Raw genomic sequence first — 23,370 nt, 5'->3', positions numbered from 1 at the left:
GATATAATCATATTTTCTAAATTAGTTGTTCCTATTACGTTTCACAAATAAGAATTCTTTTGACATAACTTATGTTATTTTTTTTAGACTAGGTTTTGAATCCACGCTACGCGTGGGTTTATTTGATATATTTTGATAAAAATTATATATGATTGATTACGGTAATAAAATATTATCTCATAAAAAAAATTAAAATTAGTACTAAGAAAAAAAAATTAAATTTCAGATACACAATTTTTTAAAATATAAAAATCAGTTGTGTTATAAAATCAAATCTGATAAACAAAATCATAAATTTAACTTGACGTCCAGGCGCGGCAAATCAAACTGATGACCTCACATATCCTAAACCATTTTCTTTGATCACCAGAAAAATGAAACAATTTTATAATCATGAATTTAATTCGTTTTCATATTTAATTGATCACATACTTCTCTGTACCTTTCGAATAAAAAATCAAAACTTTCTGCTCAAAATCTCTTAAGGATCCAAAGAGATGCTTATCCTCTCAATCTAATCACTCAATAGTCAAATCACTCCCAAAATGTTTCTCAAGAAACAGACGGACAAAAGGAAATAAAGCCTCTTCCTTTATTTGGATCTAAACCCCTTTTACCAATCTTCAAAATCACACCTACAGTAAGAGAATGAGATTAATGAGTTTTTTTTGGAACAGAAACTGCCAAAAGAAGTATCCTTTAGACTAGATTTTGGCAGAAGAGTATAGCATGGGAAAGAGATTGATAAAGATATATTATACTATCATCAAACTCATGTGTACAACCGCATCACAAGTACAACAGTTTATATATAATATTAAGATATACATCTCACCAAGCTAAGCTAAGCTAAGCACTCATATTTCACCGCCATGAAACGAGAGAGATAAGGAGGAAGAAAACACAAGTGAAACAGAACGTTTATTTAATTAGTATATGTGAGGGCTTACTAACTTTACTTGAAGCACTGATATCAATTGATATCGGACGCTATATGCTTTGTCTGACTTGGGAAGTTCTCAGCTTTAAACAAGAAAAAGCACGTTTACAGGATAGAAACAAGACAGTGTAATAATAAAAATCTAGAGAAGAAGGAAGCATAAATGCTGGCTCACATACAAACAAGTAGAAAAGCGCGAAAATTTGTTAAACAAACAAAAAAAAAGCTGCCTTTTAGTTTTGATTTTGTCCACACAGTGAACCAAAAACCCTTAAATCATTGTCTCTCTGTATATGTGAGTGTGTGCACTGTGTGTTCCTAATTAAATATTATTGGTTCCTACATAGCCCAAACAAAAAAAAAATAGTGACTATAAACCAATAATATATATATAGTTAAATTTAGATTAATAAAGAACATATAAGGTATGTAATGATACAAAAATTATATTTCTAATTAGAAAGTTATTTTGATGTTAAAAAAATTTAGAAAGTTATTTTGTGTTATTTCTCATTCCCAATGTTCTTTTGTTTCATGAGGCTGTAAATTTATAATAATAATTAATTATTTAAAACCTTATTTATGTACTAATTAACAAAATAATATCAGAGTGATAACGAAATGATACTTATAAAGACAATACATAGCCTCATAGACAATAAAACAGACAGACAAAAGGAAACAAAAGAAAACAGTCTTAAACAGAAAGTATTTGTAACTGGTAAGTTTCTTTCTTCATTGTTACATACATGGAAATGCATGAGTATTACTTACTTATGAGTATTAAGCCAACTTTGTATCTTCAGTGTGTGATTTTGATCCTCAGGCATCCCTGTTACTCAAAAGATCTGAGATTGAAGTTGCATGTGATGTGAAGATTTTAGTAATGTCATTGAATCTTGCTTAGTTGGGAGATTGTTGAAAGGAACACACACTATCAAGTGGTGTGGAGATAGCTTTTGTTTCGTTTGCTACTACATCCGCTAAAGACTGGAAGAACAATACATAAATTCACTTTTGGATCAGAAGGTATAATTTCTCCCATTTTTAGTTTTATTTTTACAACTATATAAAGTGCACTTAGCGCGTTCTGTTTCATGATTTCAGATTGAAATGTTGTGGAAGATCAACCACAAGAATTTTGTAAACCTGCTTGTGCACTGTGAGGAAAAGGAACCTTTCACCAGGATCTTGATATTTGAATATGCTCCAAACGGATCACTCTTTGATTGTCAGTACTTGACAAAAACTACAATGACTTATGTTTTTGGCTCGTTTTATTTGTGATCTAAATGAGAAGCAAATCATTTATCTTTCCTTTTTGGGTCACAGGTCATTTATCTTTCCTTTTTGGGTCACAGGTTACTTAAGAATCGTTTTATTTGTGATCTAAATGAGAAGCAAATCATTTATCTTTACTTAAAAATAACCGTTGTAAAAAAAGCCAACTGTGCAATATACAAAAAAGAACTTCAGTATTTTGATTTAACTTTTGTGAGGCTTGTACAACGGTTATTTTCCAATTCCGAATCTCAATATTTTCCAACGGCTATATTGTATATGGTACAATAAACAACGAAACGGCACCGTTTAAAGGCTTAGCCGAGAGAGAGAGAGAGAGAAGTCTTTATTTTAACACCCGACGCTCCCTTCGTAAACCTAATTAAATTAAAGTTCTCTCTGCTCTGCTCTCATCGTCTTCTTCCTTGAGAGGCGATTTGTTGATTCACTCCCGACGAAATCAAGTTCAAGAGAAGAATCAATCAATCTCTTGCGAGGAGAGATCCACAGTCTCTAGATAAGTTCTCTTCGCTTATTTTATATGAGGATTTCTAGATCTTTCTTTGCCTTTTTTGATTTTATCCCGTTTTAGGGTTTTCAATTTCCGTCGTATTGACTCTGTTTTGTTCTTTTTATCCTTTAGCGACGATCAATCACTTCCCAGTTCCCATGAAATCGCCATCTCTAGGTAATTTCGATTTGATTGTCGTTAGGGTTTCCGCGATCTCCAATAATTGATATCCCCCGAATTGCTTCTTGAAAATTTTGGGGGTTTTTGTTTCTCCGTGTTTCAGTCGGGATAATTCAGGGGATGAAGTCGATCAAGCCTTTGCCTAAGGGTGTTCATCACTCCAAGCGTTCTGGAATTATGATGTTTGACATGACGAGGAAGGTCGTGGAGGAACTCGTGTTCAACAATCTCGATGCGACCAAGGTCCGCAATAATCAAATTAAGTCCTAATCGATCGATCTCTCCCCTTCTACTTCTGATCTGGTTCTTTGGATTTCTTTTGATCGATCTCTCTATTTTCAGGTTTCTATCTTCGTGGGTGTTGTTTCGTGCTCTGTCAAGGTTGTGGATGATGGTGAGTATAGCTCCATTATGATTACTTTTACCTCATGATTAAGTCCTAATTTGGAAATATTTTACTGGTTTTGGTTTTCAGGATCAGGCGTTTCCAGAGATGATTTGGTTTTGTTGGGAAAAAGATGCAGTAAGTTGTGGTGATCTTTTATGTTTGATGCACATATGAAGGCCACTTCTTAGTTTTCGATTGATAAACTTACCTTAAGCAATCTGTGGAAACAGCCACTTCAAAGTTTCATGATTTGGAGTCAGCCAGTGAAAATTTTGGATTCCATGGAGGGGCGTTAGCGTTAGCTTCGATATCAGATAATCTCGTTACTGGAAATCAGGACAAATATATTGGGAAGCCTAATGGTTATCGAAAGGTATGGGATGACTTTGATGCTACTCAATACTCCTACATAGTTTGTGTGGCGTTAGGTTATAATTATGGTTTTAAAACAAAAATCTTACTTTCTTTGATTTTAGTATTTTCGGTTATAGGTTTTCAACTTAACGTCTACTGGGTTTCAAAATCGTTTACTCTGCCTATAGTTTTGTGTGTGTCTGTGTTCCTTATAGGTTTGGTTTTATCTGGTGTATCATACGTTTTTGATTGCTTGCCAATTAACTAGTCACACGTTCACTCATATGATGAGCTAGTCATAACTACAATTGTTATGTATTGGTATGCAAATACTCCTTGTCTTGTTTCTATCGAGGTAATCTAAATTACCTCTCTGCTTGTCCCTGTCCCTTGAATGCATGGGGGTTCCTAGTCACCTTAAAATACAAATGCCTCGGTTTGGCTGAGGTAATATAAATTACCTCTCTGCTTGTCCCTGTCCCTACTGTCCCTGTCCCTTGAATGCATATGGGTTCCTAGTCACCTGAGCAAAGAAACAAATGCCTCGGTATGGTTGTCCCTGTCCCTTGAATGTATTGAGGTTCCTAGTCACCTGAGCAAACAAATAAACAAATGCCTCGGTTTGGCTGAGGTAATTTAAATTACCTCTCAGCTTGTCCCTGTCCCTATCGGTTTAATTGTCCATGTCTCTGGAATGTATTCGGGTTCCTAGTCACCTGAGCAAAGAAACAAATGCCTCTGTTTGGCTGAGGTAATTTAAATTACCTCTCTGCTTGTCCCTGTCCCTATCGGTTTAATTGTCCCTGTCCCTTGAATGTATTCGGGTTCCTAGTCACCTGAGCAAAGAAACAAATGCCTCGGTTTATTTGAGGTAATTTAAATTACCTCTCTGCTTGTCCCTGTCCCTGTCCCTATCGGTATGATTGTCCCTGTCCCTTGAATGTATTCAGGTTCCTAGTCACCTGAGCAAAGAAACAAATGCCTCGGTTTGGCTGAGGTAATTTAAATTACCTCTCAGCCTGTCCCTGTCCCTTGAATGTATTCAGGTTCCTAGTCACCTGAGCAAAGAAACAAATGCCTCCGTTTGTAAATTACCTCTCAGCTTGTCCCTGTCCCTATCGGTTTAATTGTCCCCGTCTCTGGAATGAATTGAGGTTCCTAGTCACCTGAGCAAAGAAACAAATGCCTCGGTTTGGCTGAGGTAATTTAAATTACCTCTCAGCCTGTCCCTGTCCCTTGAATGTATTCAGGTTCCTAGTCACCTGAGCAAAGAAACAAATGCCTCGGTTTGGCTGAGGTAATTTTAATTACCTCTCAGCTTGTCCCTATCGGTATAATTGTCCCTGTCCCTTGAAATGTATTCAGGTTCCTAGTCACCTGAGCAAAGAAACAAATGCCTCGGTTTGGCTGAGGTAATTTAAATTACCTCTCAGCTTGTCCCTGTCCCTATCGGTATGATTGTCCCTGTCCCTTGAATGCATACGGGTTTCTCGTCACCTGAGCAAAGAAAACAAATGCCTCGGTTTGGCTGAGGTAATTTAAATTACCTCTTTGTCCCTGTCCCTATAGGTTTGGTTGTCCCTGTCTCTATAATGCATTCAGGTTCCTAGTCACCTGAGCAAAGAAACAAATGCCTCGGTAAGGTTGAGGTAATCTAAATTACCTCGCTGATTGTCCCTGTCCCTAGAATGCATATATTATTCGGGTTCCTAGTCACCTGATGCTAAAAGCAAATGCCTCGGTTGTTGAGGTAATCTAAATTACCTCTCTGATTGTCCCTGGCCGTGATCTCAGCATAATGAAGCAGTCCCAAATTTTTAAACTGCTTGGGTTGCAGAAATATGACGTCCATGGAGCATGATCACGCTTACATTTAAATTGAGGTATGTGAATTTCTTGATATTCTACGTCTGAAAATCAGGTATGTGAATTTCTATTTCGTTAATATATGTTTATTACTTGATTCAGTTTCGTTATCTCTAAGGTTAATGTTTTCTGTTGTTTAACAAATTCATTACTGTGTCTACCCATTCTCGACAAGTAGCAAACAAACTAACATAGGTCTTCTAACATTGCCTTTTTATCTTTCTTTGCATGCAGTTGTTCTCGGGTTTCTGAAGATCGTCATAAGAGTTTCAGGTTATTCTTTAGCTCCCTTTGCAGTTTGCATGCAGTTCTCGGGGTTTTTGTCTGTTTTCTGTAAGTGTAGCCGTGTTACCATCTAGATGACTATGCGACAGGAATTTTACTTTTGAAGATCGTATAGCTGGTTGGGGTTGTCATTTCTATTTTGATTAATTTATATATGATGTTTACATTGTTGAAAGTGCAAACTATTTTTCTCTAAATAGTGTGGAATGACTACTACAATGAGTGTTTTGTCTGTGTTGGTTCATATTTGATTCTTAGGGAAGCTTATATCTGAAATCTCTTTTGCATTTGTAAGCTGTGGTTGTTGGTTGTCTTGTTATTGTTGTATACCCTTGTTTGTTTGGGTTTCCCCAGTGATGAAATGTCTACAATTGTTTGTCTTGGTAGGATCTTGTTTCCTGTATACAACTTACATATATATAATTGTGACAACCAATGATTAGAAAATCATTTATTTACATGCCGTGTGAGTGTTACTATAGTTTCTTCTTTTGTGTGTTTTCTTTAATATCTGAAATCTCTTTTGCATTTGTAAGCTGTGGTTGTTGGTTTGGGTTTCCCCAGTGATGAAATGTCTACAATTGTTTGTCTTGGTAGGATCTTTTTTCCTGTAAACAACTTACATATATTTAATTGTGACAACCAAGCTTGATTAGAAAATCATTTATTTACATGCCGTGTGAGTGTTACTATAGTTTCTTTTTTTGTGTGTTTTCTTTAAGTGTAGCCGTGTTACCGTGTAGGTGACTATGTGATAATTCAGTTTATTCGGGAAGATCGTATAGCTGGTTGTGCTTGACATTTTTATTTTGATTAAATTATATTTGGTGTACACATTGTTGAAAAAGCAAACTATGTCTTCGCTGACTAGTGTAGAATGATTAGTACAATAAGTGTTGTCTGTGTTCATTCATATTTCATTCTTAGAGAAGCTTATGTCTGAAATCTGTCAGGCTTTTCTTGATGTGATCCATTTGTCTTGTGGAAAGATAGGAAGTTGTGTGCAGCGATAAAGCTATGCATGTTTGGATTTAGAGTGCATTGTCTCACTGTGATTCCTTATTCCAATTTAAAATATTGGGTTACCCTTTGCATCATGTAATTGATGAAACAATCTTGCTGTTAGTTACTAATTTCTCGGTTTTTGTCTCTATGGAAGTGTATTGTGTGGTCCTTCTCTTTTGCATTATCAGCGGTTGTCTTCTTGTTATTGTTGTATGTCCTTGTTTGTTTGGGATTTCCCAGTGATGAAAAATGTCTACAGTTCGGCTGTTTTTGTTCATTTTTCTTATCCTAGTTATGTTTGTTTTAATGATATTGTGTGCTATTATGATCTGATAGATAAATCGAGTTTGATGAAGGATCGTTTATAACTTTAAGAATATAACAACCTCCTCCCCCACCTCTCTCTCTCACTATTAATAACCTACATAAGATTCAGATTAGGAGAAGAAATTATAACTCTGGTTTTTCTGACTTCGTTATTGTTTGTTGAAAAGATAAAATTCTCACACATATCTTCTCTTATGATTGAAAGATTTCAAACAAATACAATTAAAAAGTGGTATACACTGAATCAAACATCTTAATTGTCTTAGTTGATTCTTAGAGAAGCTCATGTTTGAAATCTCTTTTGCATTTTTGCTGATAGATAAATGGAGTTTGATGAAGGATCGTTTATAACTTTAAGAATATAACAACCTCCTCCCCCACCTCTCTCTCTTGCTGTAAGTGTGAACCACTATTAATAACCTACATAAGATTCAGATTAGGAGAAGAAATTATAACTCTGGTTTTTCTTACTTCGTTATTGTTTGTTGAAAAGATAAAATTCTCACACATATCTTCTCTTATGTTTGAAAGATTTCAAACAAATACAATTAAAAAGTGGTATACACGTTTGAACCACTGAATCAAACATCTTAATTGTCTTAGTTGATTCTTAGAGAAGCTCATGCTTGAAATCTCTTTTGCATTTTTGTCTTCTTATTATTGTTGTTGTATGCCCTTGTTTGTTTGCAGTTTCGAAGTGATGATGTCCACAATTTGGCTGTTGTTCATTTGTATGATATTGTGTGTTTCTATCATTTATGTTGTTCTTTTTATTTTATTTATTGTGAATTTTTCTCTTTAACCTAATTTTTAGAAATAAGTACATCTGCTCTCGTAAGATAGTTATTTAAAGCTATCTTACGTGATCTGAAACGTGTCTCACATAGCCTGCTTGTTACGGTTGAAGCTGAATAATGCATGAGTTCTTTTAGTTTTGTAAATCTTATGGCATCTGATTTGAGTGTGTTTCATGTTACGTATTCTTTCTTGGTCCTATTCTTGTTATGGCTGACGTTGGTTATTTGGGATTCAGCCAGAGGTGGATGCAGGTTTAGGTGTTATTCCTGTTGCAATCATCATCATGTAAAGTTTCCTTGCACTCACATTATGTCTCTGCTTCTATTGTTTGAGCTCTTAGAAGTTAGAGTTGACTGCTAAGTTTAAGCTTTTTTTACTTGCTATATACTAATGCTTTTTCCGTTTAGTCAGTCAAATTTCCATGGAACACTGAGCTGGTGTTAATTTTAATATTTGGTAGGGTCTTGTTTCCTGTATACAGAGATCACAACTGCACATTTATTTGTGGCAATTGATCTTGATTAGAAAACATTTACTTGCATGCAGTGTGAGTGTTGTTACTACAGTGTTTTTTTAGTTTGGTGTGTTTTATTTAAGTGTAAAGATCGTATAGCTGGTTATATGCTTGACATTTCTGTATTGATTAAATTATGTTTGGTGTTCACATTGTTGAAAGAGCAAAGTATGTCTTCTCTGACTAGTGTAAAATGAGTGTCTTTGTTGGTGTTGCTTCATATTTGATTATTAGAGAAGCTTATGTCTGAAATCTGTCATGCTTGTCTTGATGTGATCTATTCGTCTTATGGAAAGATATAAAGTTGTGTGCTATATCCATCCAGTGGTCGAACTATCTTACCAACATTAACTTGTTGTTTTCCGATGAACAACCAACCTCTCATAAAATTCAATCGTACGTATTGTGACACATCGACAAAACTAGTACAATCTCCTATGGAAAATTGTAAATTACAATTTTCCATTTAACTGATGACACATCGACAACACGCTATAAAAATCTTCTATAAAATGTCGCTCTACTTAAAGATAAAAGAAAACTTCTGTGAATGCTCTGTTTCATTTGATATTGAATACAATAGTATATAGTTTGTTCATTATTGGAAAGACTTATGACCTGATGAAGTATACTTGGTCTAGCAAGAAATATGCGTCTTTTCTCATTTTCCTCCTCTATCCTCCATGTTTTCTTACCATAAAGCAAATCTTTTCTCATGATCAAGAGGAAAAACAAATTTACATGTCCAAATCATTATAACACGTACTACGTTTTTACTAAAAAGCAAGAGCAAAGGCTTGTTTTATGTAATTGGAAAAACGTACACTCAATTCAATATTATAAAAATAATGGCAAAAAACGATAACCCTTGCTTAGCCCTTTAAATCCATGTTGTTCATTGTTAATTTGCAAAAACGGCCAACGTTTTCGAAAAACCCTCAAATGGCTTCGTGGACGGAAGTACTGACAAATGCTGCCATGTTTGTGATAATCCAAGCTCTGGCGTTTCTGATAATCTCCACTTCTTCCGACATATTCTCTTCCAATATCAAGATGAAGAGGACAAGAGATCTTTTGGCTTCAAACTCTCTCGTTCCTTTTCCTTTTCCCATTTACTCGCTTTAATCTCCGAAGATGTCTCTCGTGTAGAAGAACAAGTAGCAGATGAAGAAGCATCCTCTCACCTCTCATCAAATACTAATTGTTGATTTCTATTTCCATGAACATTGATTTGTATTTTCAGACATTTGACTCCCCCCCCCCCAACAGACAAAATTCGATTTTTTTCTACTTTTCACAATGTATGGATCATGTCAATTTAAAGAAGGGTCTGATGATCGAGGACTCATATGTTTGATCGAACATTGTATGGATCATGTCAGTTTTGTTTACATTTCATGTCTTTATCCTCCCCCAAACTTGTTGAAAGTTGAGAAATGCTGTCATAAAGGCATAGAAATACCTGCAATTTCAGATAAAGAGGTTAATTTGCAAATGCATTGAGCAAAGCAACAAGTCTATATCAAATATAAGCTTCCCACACACGATAAGAGTGTTGCCAGAGTCATTGACAAATAACTAACTCTGATGAATTATGCAAATTAATAAACGAAACCATGAAACAAGAGCTGCTAACACATGTAGTGATACACTTATAAGGCAACAGATATAACAGTTCCAATCACAAGAACATGTAACAACAATCCGAGAATGTAAAAGTAGGCAAGAGACATCAGGGACTAAAAACACGTTCATAAAGCAAAGTTAACACAATCTATCAGGCTCCTCTTACAGCTACGTTAATCAGATAGAAATATACTTTCCCTATCAAGAACTGATCACCACGGTTTATAAAGTGTAAGCGTGATGACACTTACTGCCATATTAACCAACCAAAATGACTAAAACTGGGACACAAGGAAGCAACAACAACATCCAAAGATAAAAAGATACAGTTGCAAACACTGAGAAACAACATATTGTGAATCTTCATGATATATAGAACATGTAACAAGTCCTCATTCTTCAATCCCAAATAACAAAAACATTGATATTCTGAAATGTAACAGAGACAGAGAGAGAGAGAGAGATTGAGAAAAGGACAGACCTTGAGGAACTAAACCCCAGCTCTTAGATTCAACAGACAAATTTGATATCAATCTGGCTGATGCTATTGCACTGTGCAGTGGAAACATCGATAAACAGCTACTTAGCTCCACTGGTACTCTGTTAAACCCCCCCCCCCCCCCACACCCACATTCAAATTATCAAATCAAAAATTCGCAATTTTTCACCAAAATTAATCAAACCCCAAAAGTTCATTTGCAGTAAATACCAATTTAATAGCGAAATTTCTGAGAGAAAAAAAGACTGACCTAAAAGATTGATTGATACGGGCAGATGCTAAGGATGGAGATGAAGATTTAATGGGAGAAGGTATGGAAGAAACGTGAACATTCGTCTTGCTTAGCTTATGTGTTAAAGAATGTATCTTTGATGATAATCTGCATACTTTAGAAGAAGATGCCATTGGAACTTGGAAAGAGTCAAAATAGATGATGAAGTGAGGAAGATGAGATCAGACATTTTAGGGTTTAAGGTGTTTCTTCTGTTCTGGGGATATTTTACGGGTCGGGTCGGGTCGGGTCGAACCGAGGGCTGGATTATCCGAAAAGGGGGACTGACAGACAACTGAAACGACGCCGTATCGGCTCAAATTTGTGTCCTCTTCTTCTCGACCCTTCAACCAACGGCCCAGTCAAAACCGAACCAGAGTATGGTTCAATCTAGTTTTCTCAGCTGAACCGGATTTAATAAACTCATACAGAATCTCTGTAATCATATGGGGTTATATCAGATTCAAAGAAAAAATAAGTTTATGGCGTAGTTAATTCGATTCTCAAATAATTATAGAATTTCAGTTACAAACAAAAATAAAACATAATCGTATACACCAATTAATTGAACAATTATACTTGGATTAAAAAATATCATACACACCTCATCGTCATTGTTTTTTTTTTTATTTTTTATTTTATAACTCAGAAGTGATTTTAAAGGCTTCTTACGCCCAAATACTAATCTTCTGGGATCGGGAGAAATCATGTTAAATTTTGAACCCCTGTGAACAATGTTACTCGAACCCCCGTGGCCAAATTTTTTCCCTCTTTCATATATAAAACCAAAACGAATTTCAAATATTTATAGCTTGGTTGGATTTTAACGGTATAAAAAATTAGTTTTGTCCAACAAAAAAATGACTTTCATTTATTCATTCAAAAACTTTAAATTTATTCCCTTTTACAAATTGATAAATAGATAAAAATATGGCTATTAGTCTCCCCTTCTCCACTTAATTGATATTTTAAAAATTAAATTCATTTTAATCTTATTGCTATTATTAGTCTTCTTTTCCTTCTTTGTTTTTATTACCATTGTCTATATAATATTTTCTTACATATTGTACATAGCCTATTTTCAAAATGTATATATTCATTTAATCATTTCATTCTAAAAAAAACAATAGAAATATTCCTTTCATTCCTACTTTTTCAGTTTTCTTATAGTCTTCTTTATTTCATTTATTTCTTTTCAATTTTGTGATATTGTATCCATACTTAACAGATAACATAACATAACAGTATATATGAAAATGTTTTAAAAAATGAGTATATTTGAAAAAGGATATCTCAAAAAGGCAAATCTAACAAATTCTCATATATTTCTGTCACATGTGACTGTGTTATAAATATGACTAGGTAATATTCTTTGCTGTTGCACGAAGTAAAATTTTTGTTTGAGATACTACGTTTGTAAATTTATGTACTTAGTATAATATTTATAATACAAATTTATATTAGTTTGAATTCATCAAGTTTATGAAAGTATAAAATAGTAATCGTTGCACCCTAAATTTTAAATTGACATGATAGCGGATTTGGATAGAATATGAACCGAAGTAGTGATCGTTAGATTTTTATCAAAATCTTGAACTATCAAATCAGATAAAAATCACAAAAAACTAAAATTTCATGAATGTTAAATAAAATTGTTAACCCGGTCAAACTCGTCCATTAAGCCATCCGCAACGGGTTTAAATATTTTGAGCCGCAAAATATCTTTGCATCCGTCCTGCTTGAATTCGTGAGATCCGCGTGGGTTACACATGTATTTCAATTAAATAATTTTTCTAATATATAAAATATATTTAAAGCTTAAACTTAATTAGTATTAATAAAGTTATGTGATAAAGTTTTTAAGAATAACACATTTGTTTTTTTTGTCAAAAATATAATGGCATATAATTGTAAATAATAAATCTAAATGAGGCTAAATAGCTAATGTGTCTCGAGCTTTCTAACGGTGATATATCAGTTTTTCCAAGAGAGTACTTCTCTATTAATATATAGGGAATATTTTCACAATTAGCATTCATATCGTTCAATTTTGAATTTATAATGAAATAAAAAAAATTTAATGAATTAAATATCATATGATAATATGTATTTAGTATAGTATATTTGTAAAATCGTATATTTGGAGTAATTATTGATGTTGTTGAATCGACTTTCATAAGGTGTCGTCCATGTATGTACATGTAAACATAATACATGGGAACGTCGGGAAGGTTCAAAAGGAGAACTCTCACAATTGATTTGAGATATGGACATATGGAGGTAAAGGTGATGAGAAGGCTATGACACAATCTTCTAAGTAATCTTAATTTATTGTTTCTTCTTGAGTGGTGGTGTTATATACCTTTTATAATAAAACATAAGGGGAATGGTTTGACGTGGGCTGGTAAAAGGTATGATCTGTGGATACAAAGTCGTTTGGACAGGGCCTTTGGAAATAAAGAATTGTTTAACCGGTTCCCAGACTCAAACCAAGCTTTCTTAGAGATGAGAGGCTCGGATCATAGACCGGTTCTGGTGCAAATTTCGGGATCAAATGAAGGTTTTTGTGGGCTGTTTAGATTGGATAGAAGATTGCTAGCGAAGCCAATGGTGGCTGATGTAATAGCTCAAGCCTGGGGGGAGAGGGTAGATGGAAATGTTTTGAAGATTTCAGGGAAAATCCGGTCATGCAGGAGAGCGCTCAGTACCTGGAAAAGAAACAATCCCCTAGATGCTAAAGAGGATATTCATCGGATTGAAAATGATCTAGAGAGAGAGCAATATTCTTCTTATCCAAGGAGAGATTGGATTTTCAATCTTAAAAGGGAGCTTGCTGAAGCTTACAGGGAGGAAGAACAGTTCTGGAGACAAAGAAGCAGATTCAAATGGTTAAAAAGCGGAAATAGAAATTCAAAATTTTTCCATGCGTCAGTTAAGGAGAACTGATCAAGATTGAGAATTGATTTTTTAATCGATGAGAATGGAGTGGAACAGAAGTCAGAGGTAGCAAAGGGTGAGGTTGCGACTGACTACTTTCAAAAGTTATTTACTGCATCAAATCCGGATACCTTTGCAAGCTGGTTCTTGGGTATGTCTACGAGGGTATCAGATAGAATGAATGAGCAGTTGATTCGAAGGGTAACAAAAGAGGAAATAAAAGAAGCTTTGTTTTCTATCAATCCAGCAAAGGCGCCTGGTCCTGATGGGATGTCTGCCATGTTTTTCCAACAATATTGGGAGATTGTTGGAGATCAAGTAGTAGAAGAAGTGAAGGGTTTTCTTGAAAGTGGATCTTTCCCGGAGGATTGGAATTATATGCATCTATGCTTGCTACCAAAGATACCTCATCCGTCCCAAATGAAGGATTTAAGACCAATAAGTCTATGCTCAGTGCTGTATAAGGTGGTATCTAAAATCATGGTTAAAAGACTACAACTGATGCTTCCAGGGATTGTGTCAGAGACCCAGACCGCCTTTGTTCCTGAAAGACTCATATCTGACAACATACTGGTGGCACATGAGTTGGTTCACAGCCTGCACACCATTCCAAAGGTGTCCACGAATTATATGGCCGTTAAGACGGATATGTCAAAAGCCTATGACAGAGTAGAATGGGGCTACCTACGATCTCTTTTGTTGGCGTTGGGTTTTCACACAACATGGGTGGACTGGGTGATGTTTTGTGTGTCCACAATTACTTTTTCGGTTTTGATTAATGACCAACCTTACGGTCTGATAAAAGCGCAAAGAGGACTGAGACAAGGGGACCCTTTGTCTCCGTTTCTGTTTGTGCTGTGTACTGAAGGCCTCTCTCATCTTTTGAACTTAGCTCAAGCAGAAGGAAAAATTGAAGGCATTCAACTTCATGAACAAGGACCGGTTATTCATCATCTCCTCTTTGCGGATGATAGCCTCTTTATGTGCAGAGCTAATGAGGATCAAGCAGAGGCGCTCTTAGATATCCTTACAATCTATGGGAAAGCTACTGGACAAGTTATCAACCAAGCAAAGTCTTCAATCTCCTTTGGAGTAAAGGTGTCTGAATCTGTCAAGTGGGAGGTTAAAAACAAGTTGGGGATAAGAAATGAAGGAGGTGCGGGGAAGTATTTAGGTCTTCCTGAGTGTTTTAGCGGATCAAAAGTGGAGATGTTGAGCTATATCAAAGAAAGATTAAATGCTAAAGTCTCGGGGTGGCATGCAAAAACACTGTCCATGGGAGGTAAAGAAGTGTTGATCAAATCAGTAGCAATGGCAATGCCAGTTTTCGCCATGTCCTGTTTTAAATTGCCTCAGTCTACATGTGCTAATCTGTCAAGTGCGATAGCTAATTATTGGTGGAGTTCTAGTGAAGGACATAGGAAAATTCACTGGATAAGTTGGGAGAAGCTTTGTTTGCCGAAAGAGTTAGGTGGAATGGGTTTTCGTGATATAGGTTTGTTTAATCAAGCTCTCTTAGCAAAGCAAGCATGGAGGTTGATTCAATATCCGGATAGTCTTTTTGCAAAGGTTTTAAAGTCGAGATACTATCCCAACTCTTCTTTCCTGGAGGCGGGATTGGGTCAAAGAACTTCCTATGGCTGGAGAAGCATTATCTTTGGGAGGGACCTTCTTAAAAAAGGTCTACAAATCAGAGTAGGCAATGGTGAATCCTTAAAAGTGTGGATGGATCCGTGGGTGGAAGACGAGATTATGAGACCACCTTGGATAAAGAACTCTCTGATTGACATAAACCTTAGAGTGAGGGACCTCATTTATTTTCAGCAAAAAGACTGGGATGATCAGAAGCTGGAGTTTCATTTTCTTCCAATGGATATTCAGAGGATTAAAAAACATCGACCAGTGGTGAATAAGGAGTTTTTGGTATGGAGATATAACAAAAGTGGCGATTTTACAGTAAAATCAGCCTATTGGTTAGCAGGACAAATCAACAAGAAAACGGTCTATCAAGAAGCGGATATTCAGCCATAAATTAATCTGCTCAAAGCACAGGTTTGGAAGCTTCAAATTGACCCTAAACTCAAAGTTTTTCTCTGGAAAGTTTTGAGTGGAGCTTTGCCTGTTATATCCAAACTTAACCGAAGGGGTTTGAGACTCGATGAACGATGTCATATGTGTGGTCAAGAGGGTGAATCAATCAACCATGTTCTGTTTGAGTGTGTTGGAGCTAGACAGGTGTGGGCATTTTCAGACTATCCTTCGCCTGAGCATGGGTTTGATAAAGGATCAGTGTACTCGAATATGCAACATCTTCTGGTAAACAGAGGCAATAAACATTGGCCGGTCTCCTTAATAAAGAGTTTCTCGTGGATTATGTGGAGAATTTGGAAAAATAGGAATATCTCTTTCTTTGAAGGAAAACGTTTTTCACCCGTTGAATCAGTGCAAAAAATCAGGGAGGATGTGGAAGAATGGTTTGTAGCTCAAAGATTGGATTCAAATGGGGAAGAGAGGACTTTGGATAGGTCTGATGAAGAAATCAATGTAGCAGACTCGAGAAACCCGGTTCAGAGTACTTTGAGGACAAAGGAGATTTGGGAGGCTCCTCCAACGTGTTGGCTCAAATGTAATGTGGGGAGTTCATGGTCTAGAAGAAACCAACTCGCAGGTGGGTCATGGGTTTTGAGAGATGATAAAGGTACAGTTGTTTTGCATAGTCGTAGAGCCTTTACAGGAGTGCCAAGTAAAGATCATGCAAGTTTTCTAGCTACATGATGGGCGATGGAAAGCATGATCAGTCACAGATGTGGGAAGGTGGTTTTTGCGTTTGAGGATGCTTTGTGGGTAAGATGTGTATTGAGACCAAAAGCATGGCCGTCTTTCTCGTATGAATCAGGGGAACTGTTAAGAATTTTGGGGGTTTTTGGACAGTGGAGGGTGGTAGCAGAGAAACCTAAAGCTAATAGAGGAGCCCATCTCATTGCGCACAGTGTAACAAGTGAGTGCCGGATTCAATCTTATGTGGCTTCCGGTTACCCGTTTTGGCTTCAAGCTGTTTTCGAAGATGAGAGGGTTGCATCCTCTCTATAGCTTTCTCTCGTTTCTAGCAGCCCAAATGGTTTTTAGTTTTAACCATTTTTTGTATAAACCAGGTTTATCTAACAGGGTGTAGGGGTTGGTAGAAGTAGGCTAATTGTGGGCGACCTGTTTTTTGGGGATTTCAAAGTAGGGGTCAAAAGCTTTGTAAAAAGAATATCAGTTTCATCTTATCAGTAATATAATCAGTTGACCAAAAAAAAGATAGTATCTTGTTGTCATCATGAAACAAAGGAAGAAAAGCTATATGGAAAAGGCGCCCGCACTTTATTTAACTCATTTGAACCACTATGATCTTCTGAATCAGTAAGGTGTGTGTATACAGGGAAAACAGCTAAAATCAACCCCAACTATTTGTCAAACGCTTTTTTATACCTAAACTTCAACACCCTGCAAATAACAACCTAAACTGTATTAAAATTTAAATTTGCTACCTAAACTATATAAAATGTGGTCAATTTCAACCTCTGTTCGAACAGTGTTAAATCAGAGTTTAATGATGTTGAGTCAAAAAGTCCGTAACATCAACGTAGCACTGAGACTTACCAAATCTATATCGTTTTGGTCATTTTTGGGTATTTTATAGCAAGAAATGGTCAAAAATAAAGTTTCACAACACACCCGAAAACGGATTCCAATACTCCATTTTTTTTCAAATGCTTTATTTCTTGCTACAACACACTTAAAAATGACCAAAACAACTTAGTTTTGGTCATTCCTACTGCTATGTGGATGCCAAAGATCGTCTGACTCAACATCGTTAAACTCTAATTTAACACTGTTCGAACAGAGGTTGAAATTGACAATATTTTTTATAGTTTAGGTAGAAAATTTAAATTTTAATACAGTTCAGGTTGTTATTTGCAGGGTGTTGAAGTTTAGATATAAAAAAACGTTTGCCAAATAGTTGAGATTGATTTTAACCATTTTCCGGTGTTGTATACACATCGTAAAACAATTATAGAATTTTCAAATCTGTCGGATACAAAATATTTTATAAAAGCTTATTTAGCAAAGCAAGGGAGATTGTTGAAATTTATACATAAGACAAAACAAGGTTCGAGACTACTACGGGAGGGACAATAAACCGCCTCAAATGGTGAACATATAAAACTTGTCAACTTTGATCCCCAAAATATTCTGAACTAAACATGGCACACATATTCATTAATTAATCACTCTAAACTCTTACAGATACATATATATATATATGCTGATGTAGTAATCCTTCCAAAACTAAAATTTTTGTCTTTTACGCATAATTTTGAAAAAAAAAAAAGCTAGTCTATGAAGAGACACTAATTAATCGTTGTGTTATCCGAGCGGGACAACCGCCGCTAAAGCGTTATAACGTTTGTACGCTATCAAATTTGCTTAAGATTTGTTGTTGTTTTCTAATTATTTATTTATGTTGAAAATAGTATCGCTTCATAGACTAGCTTCTCAAGAAGTGTGACAAGACGAGACTGATAATAAACAGCCGTAAATATTTATCAATCGGAGAGTGACTGACTCTGGTCAGAGAAACGCAGCTTATTATGGTCCTATGTTGGTGACTGGTCCAAACTCTATCAATGACACACACAATTTGTTTGACTCTAGTAAACTAATTTACTGGCTAAATGCAGACATCGTTTCAGCTTACTAAAAAGTTACAATCATTTAAATTTCAAACTAAAGTGTTTCTTACATGCTGACGAAGAAAAAAAATAACAAAGTTTTGTTTACGCTTTTTATATCAAAGAAGAAAGAACAAAAGGTTAAAGAACACAATGCAACTTTGCAGAGATATTTGAAACTTGATGCTATGTATTGTCTTTATAAGTATCATTTCGTTATCACTCTGATATTATTTTGTTAATTAGTACATAAATAAGGTTTTAAATAATTAATTATTATTATAAATTTACAGCCTCATGAAACAAAAGAACATTGGGAATGAGAAATAACACAAAATAACTTTCTAAATTTTTTTAACATCAAAATAACTTTCTAATTAGAAATATAATTTTTGTATCATTACATACCTTATATGTTCTTTTGTTAATCTAAATTTAACTATATATATATTATTGGTTTATAGTCACTATTTTTTTTTTGTTTGGGCTATGTAGGAACCAATAATATTTAATTAGGAACACACAGTGCACACACTCACATATACAGAGAGACAATGATTTAAGGGTTTTTGGTTCACTGTGTGGACAAAATAAAAACTAAAAGGCAGCTTTTTTTTTGTTTGTTTAACAAATTTTCGCGCTTTTCTACTTGTTTGTATGTGAGCCAGCATTTATGCTTCCTTCTTCTCTAGATTTTTATTATTACACTGTCTTGTTTCTATCCTGTAAACGTGCTTTTTCTTGTTTAAAGCTGAGAACTTCCCAAGTCAGACAAAGCATATAGCGTCCGATATCAATTGATATCAGTGCTTCAAGTAAAGTTAGTAAGCCCTCACATATACTAATTAAATAAACGTTCTGTTTCACTTGTGTTTTCTTCCTCCTTATCTCTCTCGTTTCATGGCGGTGAAATATGAGTGCTTAGCTTAGCTTAGCTTGGTGAGATGTATATCTTAATATTATATATAAACTGTTGTACTTGTGATGCGGTTGTACACATGAGTTTGATGATAGTATAATATATCTTTATCAATCTCTTTCCCATGCTATACTCTTCTGCCAAAATCTAGTCTAAAGGATACTTCTTTTGGCAGTTTCTGTTCCAAAAAAAACTCATTAATCTCATTCTCTTACTGTAGGTGTGATTTTGAAGATTGGTAAAAGGGGTTTAGATCCAAATAAAGGAAGAGGCTTTATTTCCTTTTGTCTGTCTGTTTCTTGAGAAACATTTTGGCAGTGATTTGACTATTGAGTGATTAGATTGAGAGGATAAGCATCTCTTTGGATCCTTAAGAGATTTTGAGCAGAAAGTTTTGATTTTTTATTCGAAAGGGTACAGAGAAGTACGTGATCAATTAAATATGAAAACGAGTTAAATTCATGATTATAAAATTGTTTCATTTTTCTGGTGATAAAAAAAAATGGTTTAGGATATGTGAGGTCATTAGTTTGATTTGCCGCGCCTGGACGTCAAGTTAAATTTATGATTTTGTTTATCAGATTTGATTTTATAACACAACTGATTTTTATATTTTAAAAAATTGTGTATCTGAAATTTAATTTTTTTTCTTAGTACTAATTTTAATTTTTTTATGAGATAATATTTTATTACCGTAATCAATCATATATAATTTTTTATCAAAATATATCAAATAAACCCACGCGTAGCGTGAGTTCAAAACCTAGTCTAAAAAAAATAACATAAGTTATGTCAAAAGAATTCTTATTTGTGAAACGTAATAGGAACAACTAATTTAGAAAATATGATTATATCTACATAAAATTTACATGTTTATATCAAAAGCTTTAATCTTTGATTTTTTTCATGATATAATTTTGCCGATATATTTTGCTGATATAATTTTTTCATGATATAATTTTGCTGATATAATCTTTGATTTTTTTCATGATCTCTGTTTAAACTGATGTTTTCGTGTTTTTATTAAATGTTTTCTTATTCTTCATATTGTTTCTTGTCATTTTCATTGTCAAATTTTGTATTAATTGTCATCGTAAATTTTACCGTTTGGTTCTTCGTTATACTCTTTTTCTTCTTCTTCCTCGTCAACTTCTTCACATTCTTCCACTGAAAAACCTTTTTTAGACTACCACACAACTTGTTAACCCATCATACTCCAAGAACAAAATCATTTCTTTTCTCATAAAATTTGTAAAATTCATGATTATCTGCATAGTCAACACATGCACCCAATTTATTGATAATTTTATCCATATACTTATTTGGTTTTAGATCCACGCATTAGAAACTTCTCAAACCAAAATCCTTACTTGGTTTATAATATTTTAAAAACATAATAAAATATACTAATAATTATTTATTTAATATGAATCATATAATATATAGAAATATGAGTACACTATAAGAACATATTAATTATAAATAAATAATATCAATTATATTATATCATCAAATAATATCAACCATATCATATTATCAAATAACCGTAATCGTATATAACAGTAACCGCTTGAACCGTAACCGTTTAACCGTTTTTTAAACGGTTCTGGTTAAGGTTACAAAAATTTCTAACCATAACCGATGGTTAATAAACCTTAACCGTGACAACCATAACCCTGGTCATGCCTATGTATAGCTAATAAAACATGTGTGTTTGTCGTCCATCTTTCTTCTTTAAACCTCAAAATTTGACTCAAACATCAAATTAAGGTCTTGCGATGTCAATCCTTCTTCCTTAGACCCAAAATAAAAAATTAATGAAAGAATATCAACTCATCTATAAAATTATACACAAAAATATGTTTTATAGCTCATAAGAAATAAAAAACACAAATGTACATAAATAAGATAATTTATGTTTTGCATCAATATTTAAAATATTTTAAACTTTTAAAAGGTTTCGAAATATAAAATAAGCTAAGAACTTTTAAAAGTTTCAATATTTATAAGATTTAAACTTTTAAATTTTTTAAATATTATAATATTTTTTTGAAACTGTTTAAAGTTTAAATATGATCAAAAAAAAACCAGATCAAACCAAATATAACTTCTAAACTTGGACGCCTGATAAATCAAGCTTTCTTGCTCATTCGTTGTTGGAAGCATATTAATCTTATTTATACTGGTTCTGAACCATTGTCTAAAAAAATTTCTAGCCGATGAGGGATATTCTAGCCGATGTGGGATATTGTGCTTAGTTCTTTGATTTCCATAAATTTAAAATTTTCCTTTTTCTACAAAATTCTATAAATTTAAAAAATGTTAATGAATGACATGTCAAATCATGATAGATTGTTTAAAATAATTCTTAATATAGAAAATGCTGGAAATTGTATAAAATGTTAATAAGTGATATGTCAAATTTCTATTGGTTGTTTAAAATCCTCTGTGGACGGCCTTAGGAGCTTATAGCTCCTACTTTTTATTAGTATAGATTTGTTATTCAATATTTCTTGATTATTAATAATATACATGCTTAATGAATTATTTTTTGTTTATACATGTCAAAATCTAATTGAGAAAACACATTTAATATAATTAGCGTAAGATATCTGTTAGATTCCCTTGCAAGATATCTGTGGTTAAATTTGATGGGTTCGAATGTTTGCTAGTTTTAACTTATTTTTATTGTTTGTAAGAAATCCTGAAATATATGTTTTTGTTAGATGAAAGTGTTTCGAAAAAAGAGAAAAAGTTAAAAACTTAAACTTGTTACCATTTTCTTAGCTGTATAGTTGTAAGCTGGGGTCCCTATACTTTGTAAAATAATATTAGTCAATTATGAAAAATATGTATGTGAAGCTGAATATGAGTTTTATACTTAAGCATTAATTTAGTTTGTCGATCCATGCCTGAAGTGTAGCTAGTTTCAGTCGCATATGAGGTTCATTGGTAAACGCCTTCTCCATCATAACAATCTGATCATTATTCATAATGGTTCTATTATTTTTCCTGGCTGACTTTTCGTTATTTTCACAATTTTGGTTTCATTTGTAGTGCTTATGTTTGAAAATTATAATTGAGTTTGATACATCGGAATGACGTCTTCCTCTCTATATATATGACAAAGATCTGAGAGAATATATATTTTTATATTTAAATTCTTTTTCTTTTAAGATTAGACCAAAGAATTCAATATAACGTAGAATTGTTTTTGTATAAATTTATTTATTTTAGAGTTTTTAGGATAAATTCTTATCTTTTTAGATTAGGCCAAGGAATTCAATATAACGTAAACACTCATTTTTATTTAAAATTACAAAATTGTATATAAATTAATTTTCAATTTTTAATTTTTATTTTAATAATCTACAACATAATAAGATTTTGACACATGTCGCAATCTTATGAATTAGTAACTTTTGAAACCATACTTTATATAATAAGACTAGAAACTAATCTGGGCTACGCCCGAGTATACATTTGACAATTTTATTACTCTACTGTTTTCTTTTGTTTTTAGAATACTTACAAAATAATTAGAGAATTTTTGAGATATACCGTTTTTGGTGTATCCCTTTTCAAAAATACCCTTTTCATCTATCCATTTTCAAAAATACCCCTTTTTAAATATGAAAAATTATAAAGTTTTATATGGTTCACAAGTTACTTCTAGATTATAACTACTACCTCCAGACTCAATCCAAATATTTATAAAGTTTTAAAATATTTTAAAAGTTTTTTACAATATTTTTAAAAGGTTTACAAGGTTTTTAAAAGATTTTTAAACAGTTTTTAAAAGGTTTTTAAAAGATATTTGTATTGTATTTATAAAATATATATAAAAAGTTTACACACATATAAAGGTAATTTGTGTATATATTTATAAGCTTGCACACAAATTTTGAAAATTTACAATTTTGTAGTGGTTTTTTTGGTAAAGTTTGAAAGAGA

The 23,370-nt window shown here is 33.6% G+C and overlaps 3 protein-coding genes and 1 pseudogene across 6 annotated transcripts; 3 read left to right on the top strand and 1 right to left on the bottom strand.

Annotated features, from left to right (window-relative positions):
- Positions 1-2,507: 2,507 nt before the first annotated feature.
- LOC104723991 (DNA mismatch repair protein MLH3-like) lies at positions 2,508-6,060 on the top strand. 4 transcript variants are annotated; one of them, XR_015573201.1, is made up of 7 exons: positions 2,508-2,909; positions 3,016-3,155; positions 3,255-3,306; positions 3,388-3,435; positions 3,531-3,673; positions 5,449-5,537; positions 5,755-6,060. XR_015573201.1 is itself a non-coding variant. In XM_087476653.1 (7 exons), the coding sequence occupies exons 1-6, from the start codon at positions 2,891-2,893 to the stop codon at positions 5,513-5,515; spliced, it is 426 nt and encodes a 141-aa protein (XP_087332779.1). In that variant the 5' UTR covers positions 2,508-2,890; the 3' UTR covers positions 5,516-5,537; positions 5,755-6,060. The 4 variants fall into 4 exon arrangements, 3 of the variants coding, with proteins under 3 accessions (XP_087332779.1, XP_087332780.1, XP_010440728.1); XM_087476653.1 differs by having other exon boundaries at positions 5,492-5,537; XM_087476654.1 differs by lacking the exon at positions 5,449-5,537.
- A 3,159-nt stretch (positions 6,061-9,219) lies between these two features.
- LOC147934312 (uncharacterized) lies at positions 9,220-11,042 on the bottom strand. The gene is made up of 3 exons (XM_087476655.1): positions 10,825-11,042; positions 10,557-10,675; positions 9,220-9,911 (listed from the first exon to the last, which is right to left on the bottom strand). Exons 1-3 carry the CDS (start codon positions 10,977-10,979, stop codon positions 9,892-9,894), a joined length of 294 nt encoding a protein of 97 aa, XP_087332781.1. The 5' UTR covers positions 10,980-11,042; the 3' UTR covers positions 9,220-9,891.
- LOC147934313 (uncharacterized) lies at positions 9,338-9,813 on the top strand (annotated as a pseudogene).
- Positions 11,043-13,059: 2,017 nt separating the features above from the next.
- LOC147934311 (uncharacterized) lies at positions 13,060-13,791 on the top strand. The gene is made up of 2 exons (XM_087472584.1): positions 13,060-13,125; positions 13,228-13,791. Exons 1-2 carry the CDS (start codon positions 13,060-13,062, stop codon positions 13,789-13,791), a joined length of 630 nt encoding a protein of 209 aa, XP_087328710.1.
- The last annotated feature ends 9,579 nt before the right edge of the window (positions 13,792-23,370 follow it).

Source organism: Camelina sativa, chromosome 11 (assembly GCF_030686135.1).
Source record: "Camelina sativa cultivar CO46 ecotype springtype chromosome 11, ASM3068613v1".
Lineage (NCBI taxonomy): Eukaryota > Viridiplantae > Streptophyta > Magnoliopsida > Brassicales > Brassicaceae > Camelina > Camelina sativa.
Note: the sequence above shows the minus strand (reverse complement) of the source record. Positions and strands in the feature narration are given on the sequence as shown.

Coding starts and splice junctions, on each gene's coding strand:
- LOC147934311 (XM_087472584.1), top strand. CDS start 13,060: ATGGGAACGTCGGGAAGGTTCAAAAGGAGAACTCTCACAATTGATTTG. Junction 13,126..13,227: donor TGAGATATGGACATATGGAG/GTAAAGGTGATG, acceptor ATAAAACATAAG/GGGAATGGTTTGACGTGGGC.
- LOC104723991 (XM_010442426.3), top strand. Junction 3,307..3,387: donor TGTCAAGGTTGTGGATGATG/GTGAGTATAGCT, acceptor TTTGGTTTTCAG/GATCAGGCGTTTCCAGAGAT. Junction 3,436..3,530: donor TTTGTTGGGAAAAAGATGCA/GTAAGTTGTGGT, acceptor CTGTGGAAACAG/CCACTTCAAAGTTTCATGAT.
- LOC147934312 (XM_087476655.1), bottom strand. CDS start 10,979: ATGGCATCTTCTTCTAAAGTATGCAGATTATCATCAAAGATACATTCT. Junction 10,676..10,824: donor CGTATCAATCAATCTTTTAG/GTCAGTCTTTTT, acceptor GGGGTTTAACAG/AGTACCAGTGGAGCTAAGTA. Junction 9,912..10,556: donor CTGGGGTTTAGTTCCTCAAG/GTCTGTCCTTTT, acceptor CTGAAATTGCAG/GTATTTCTATGCCTTTATGA.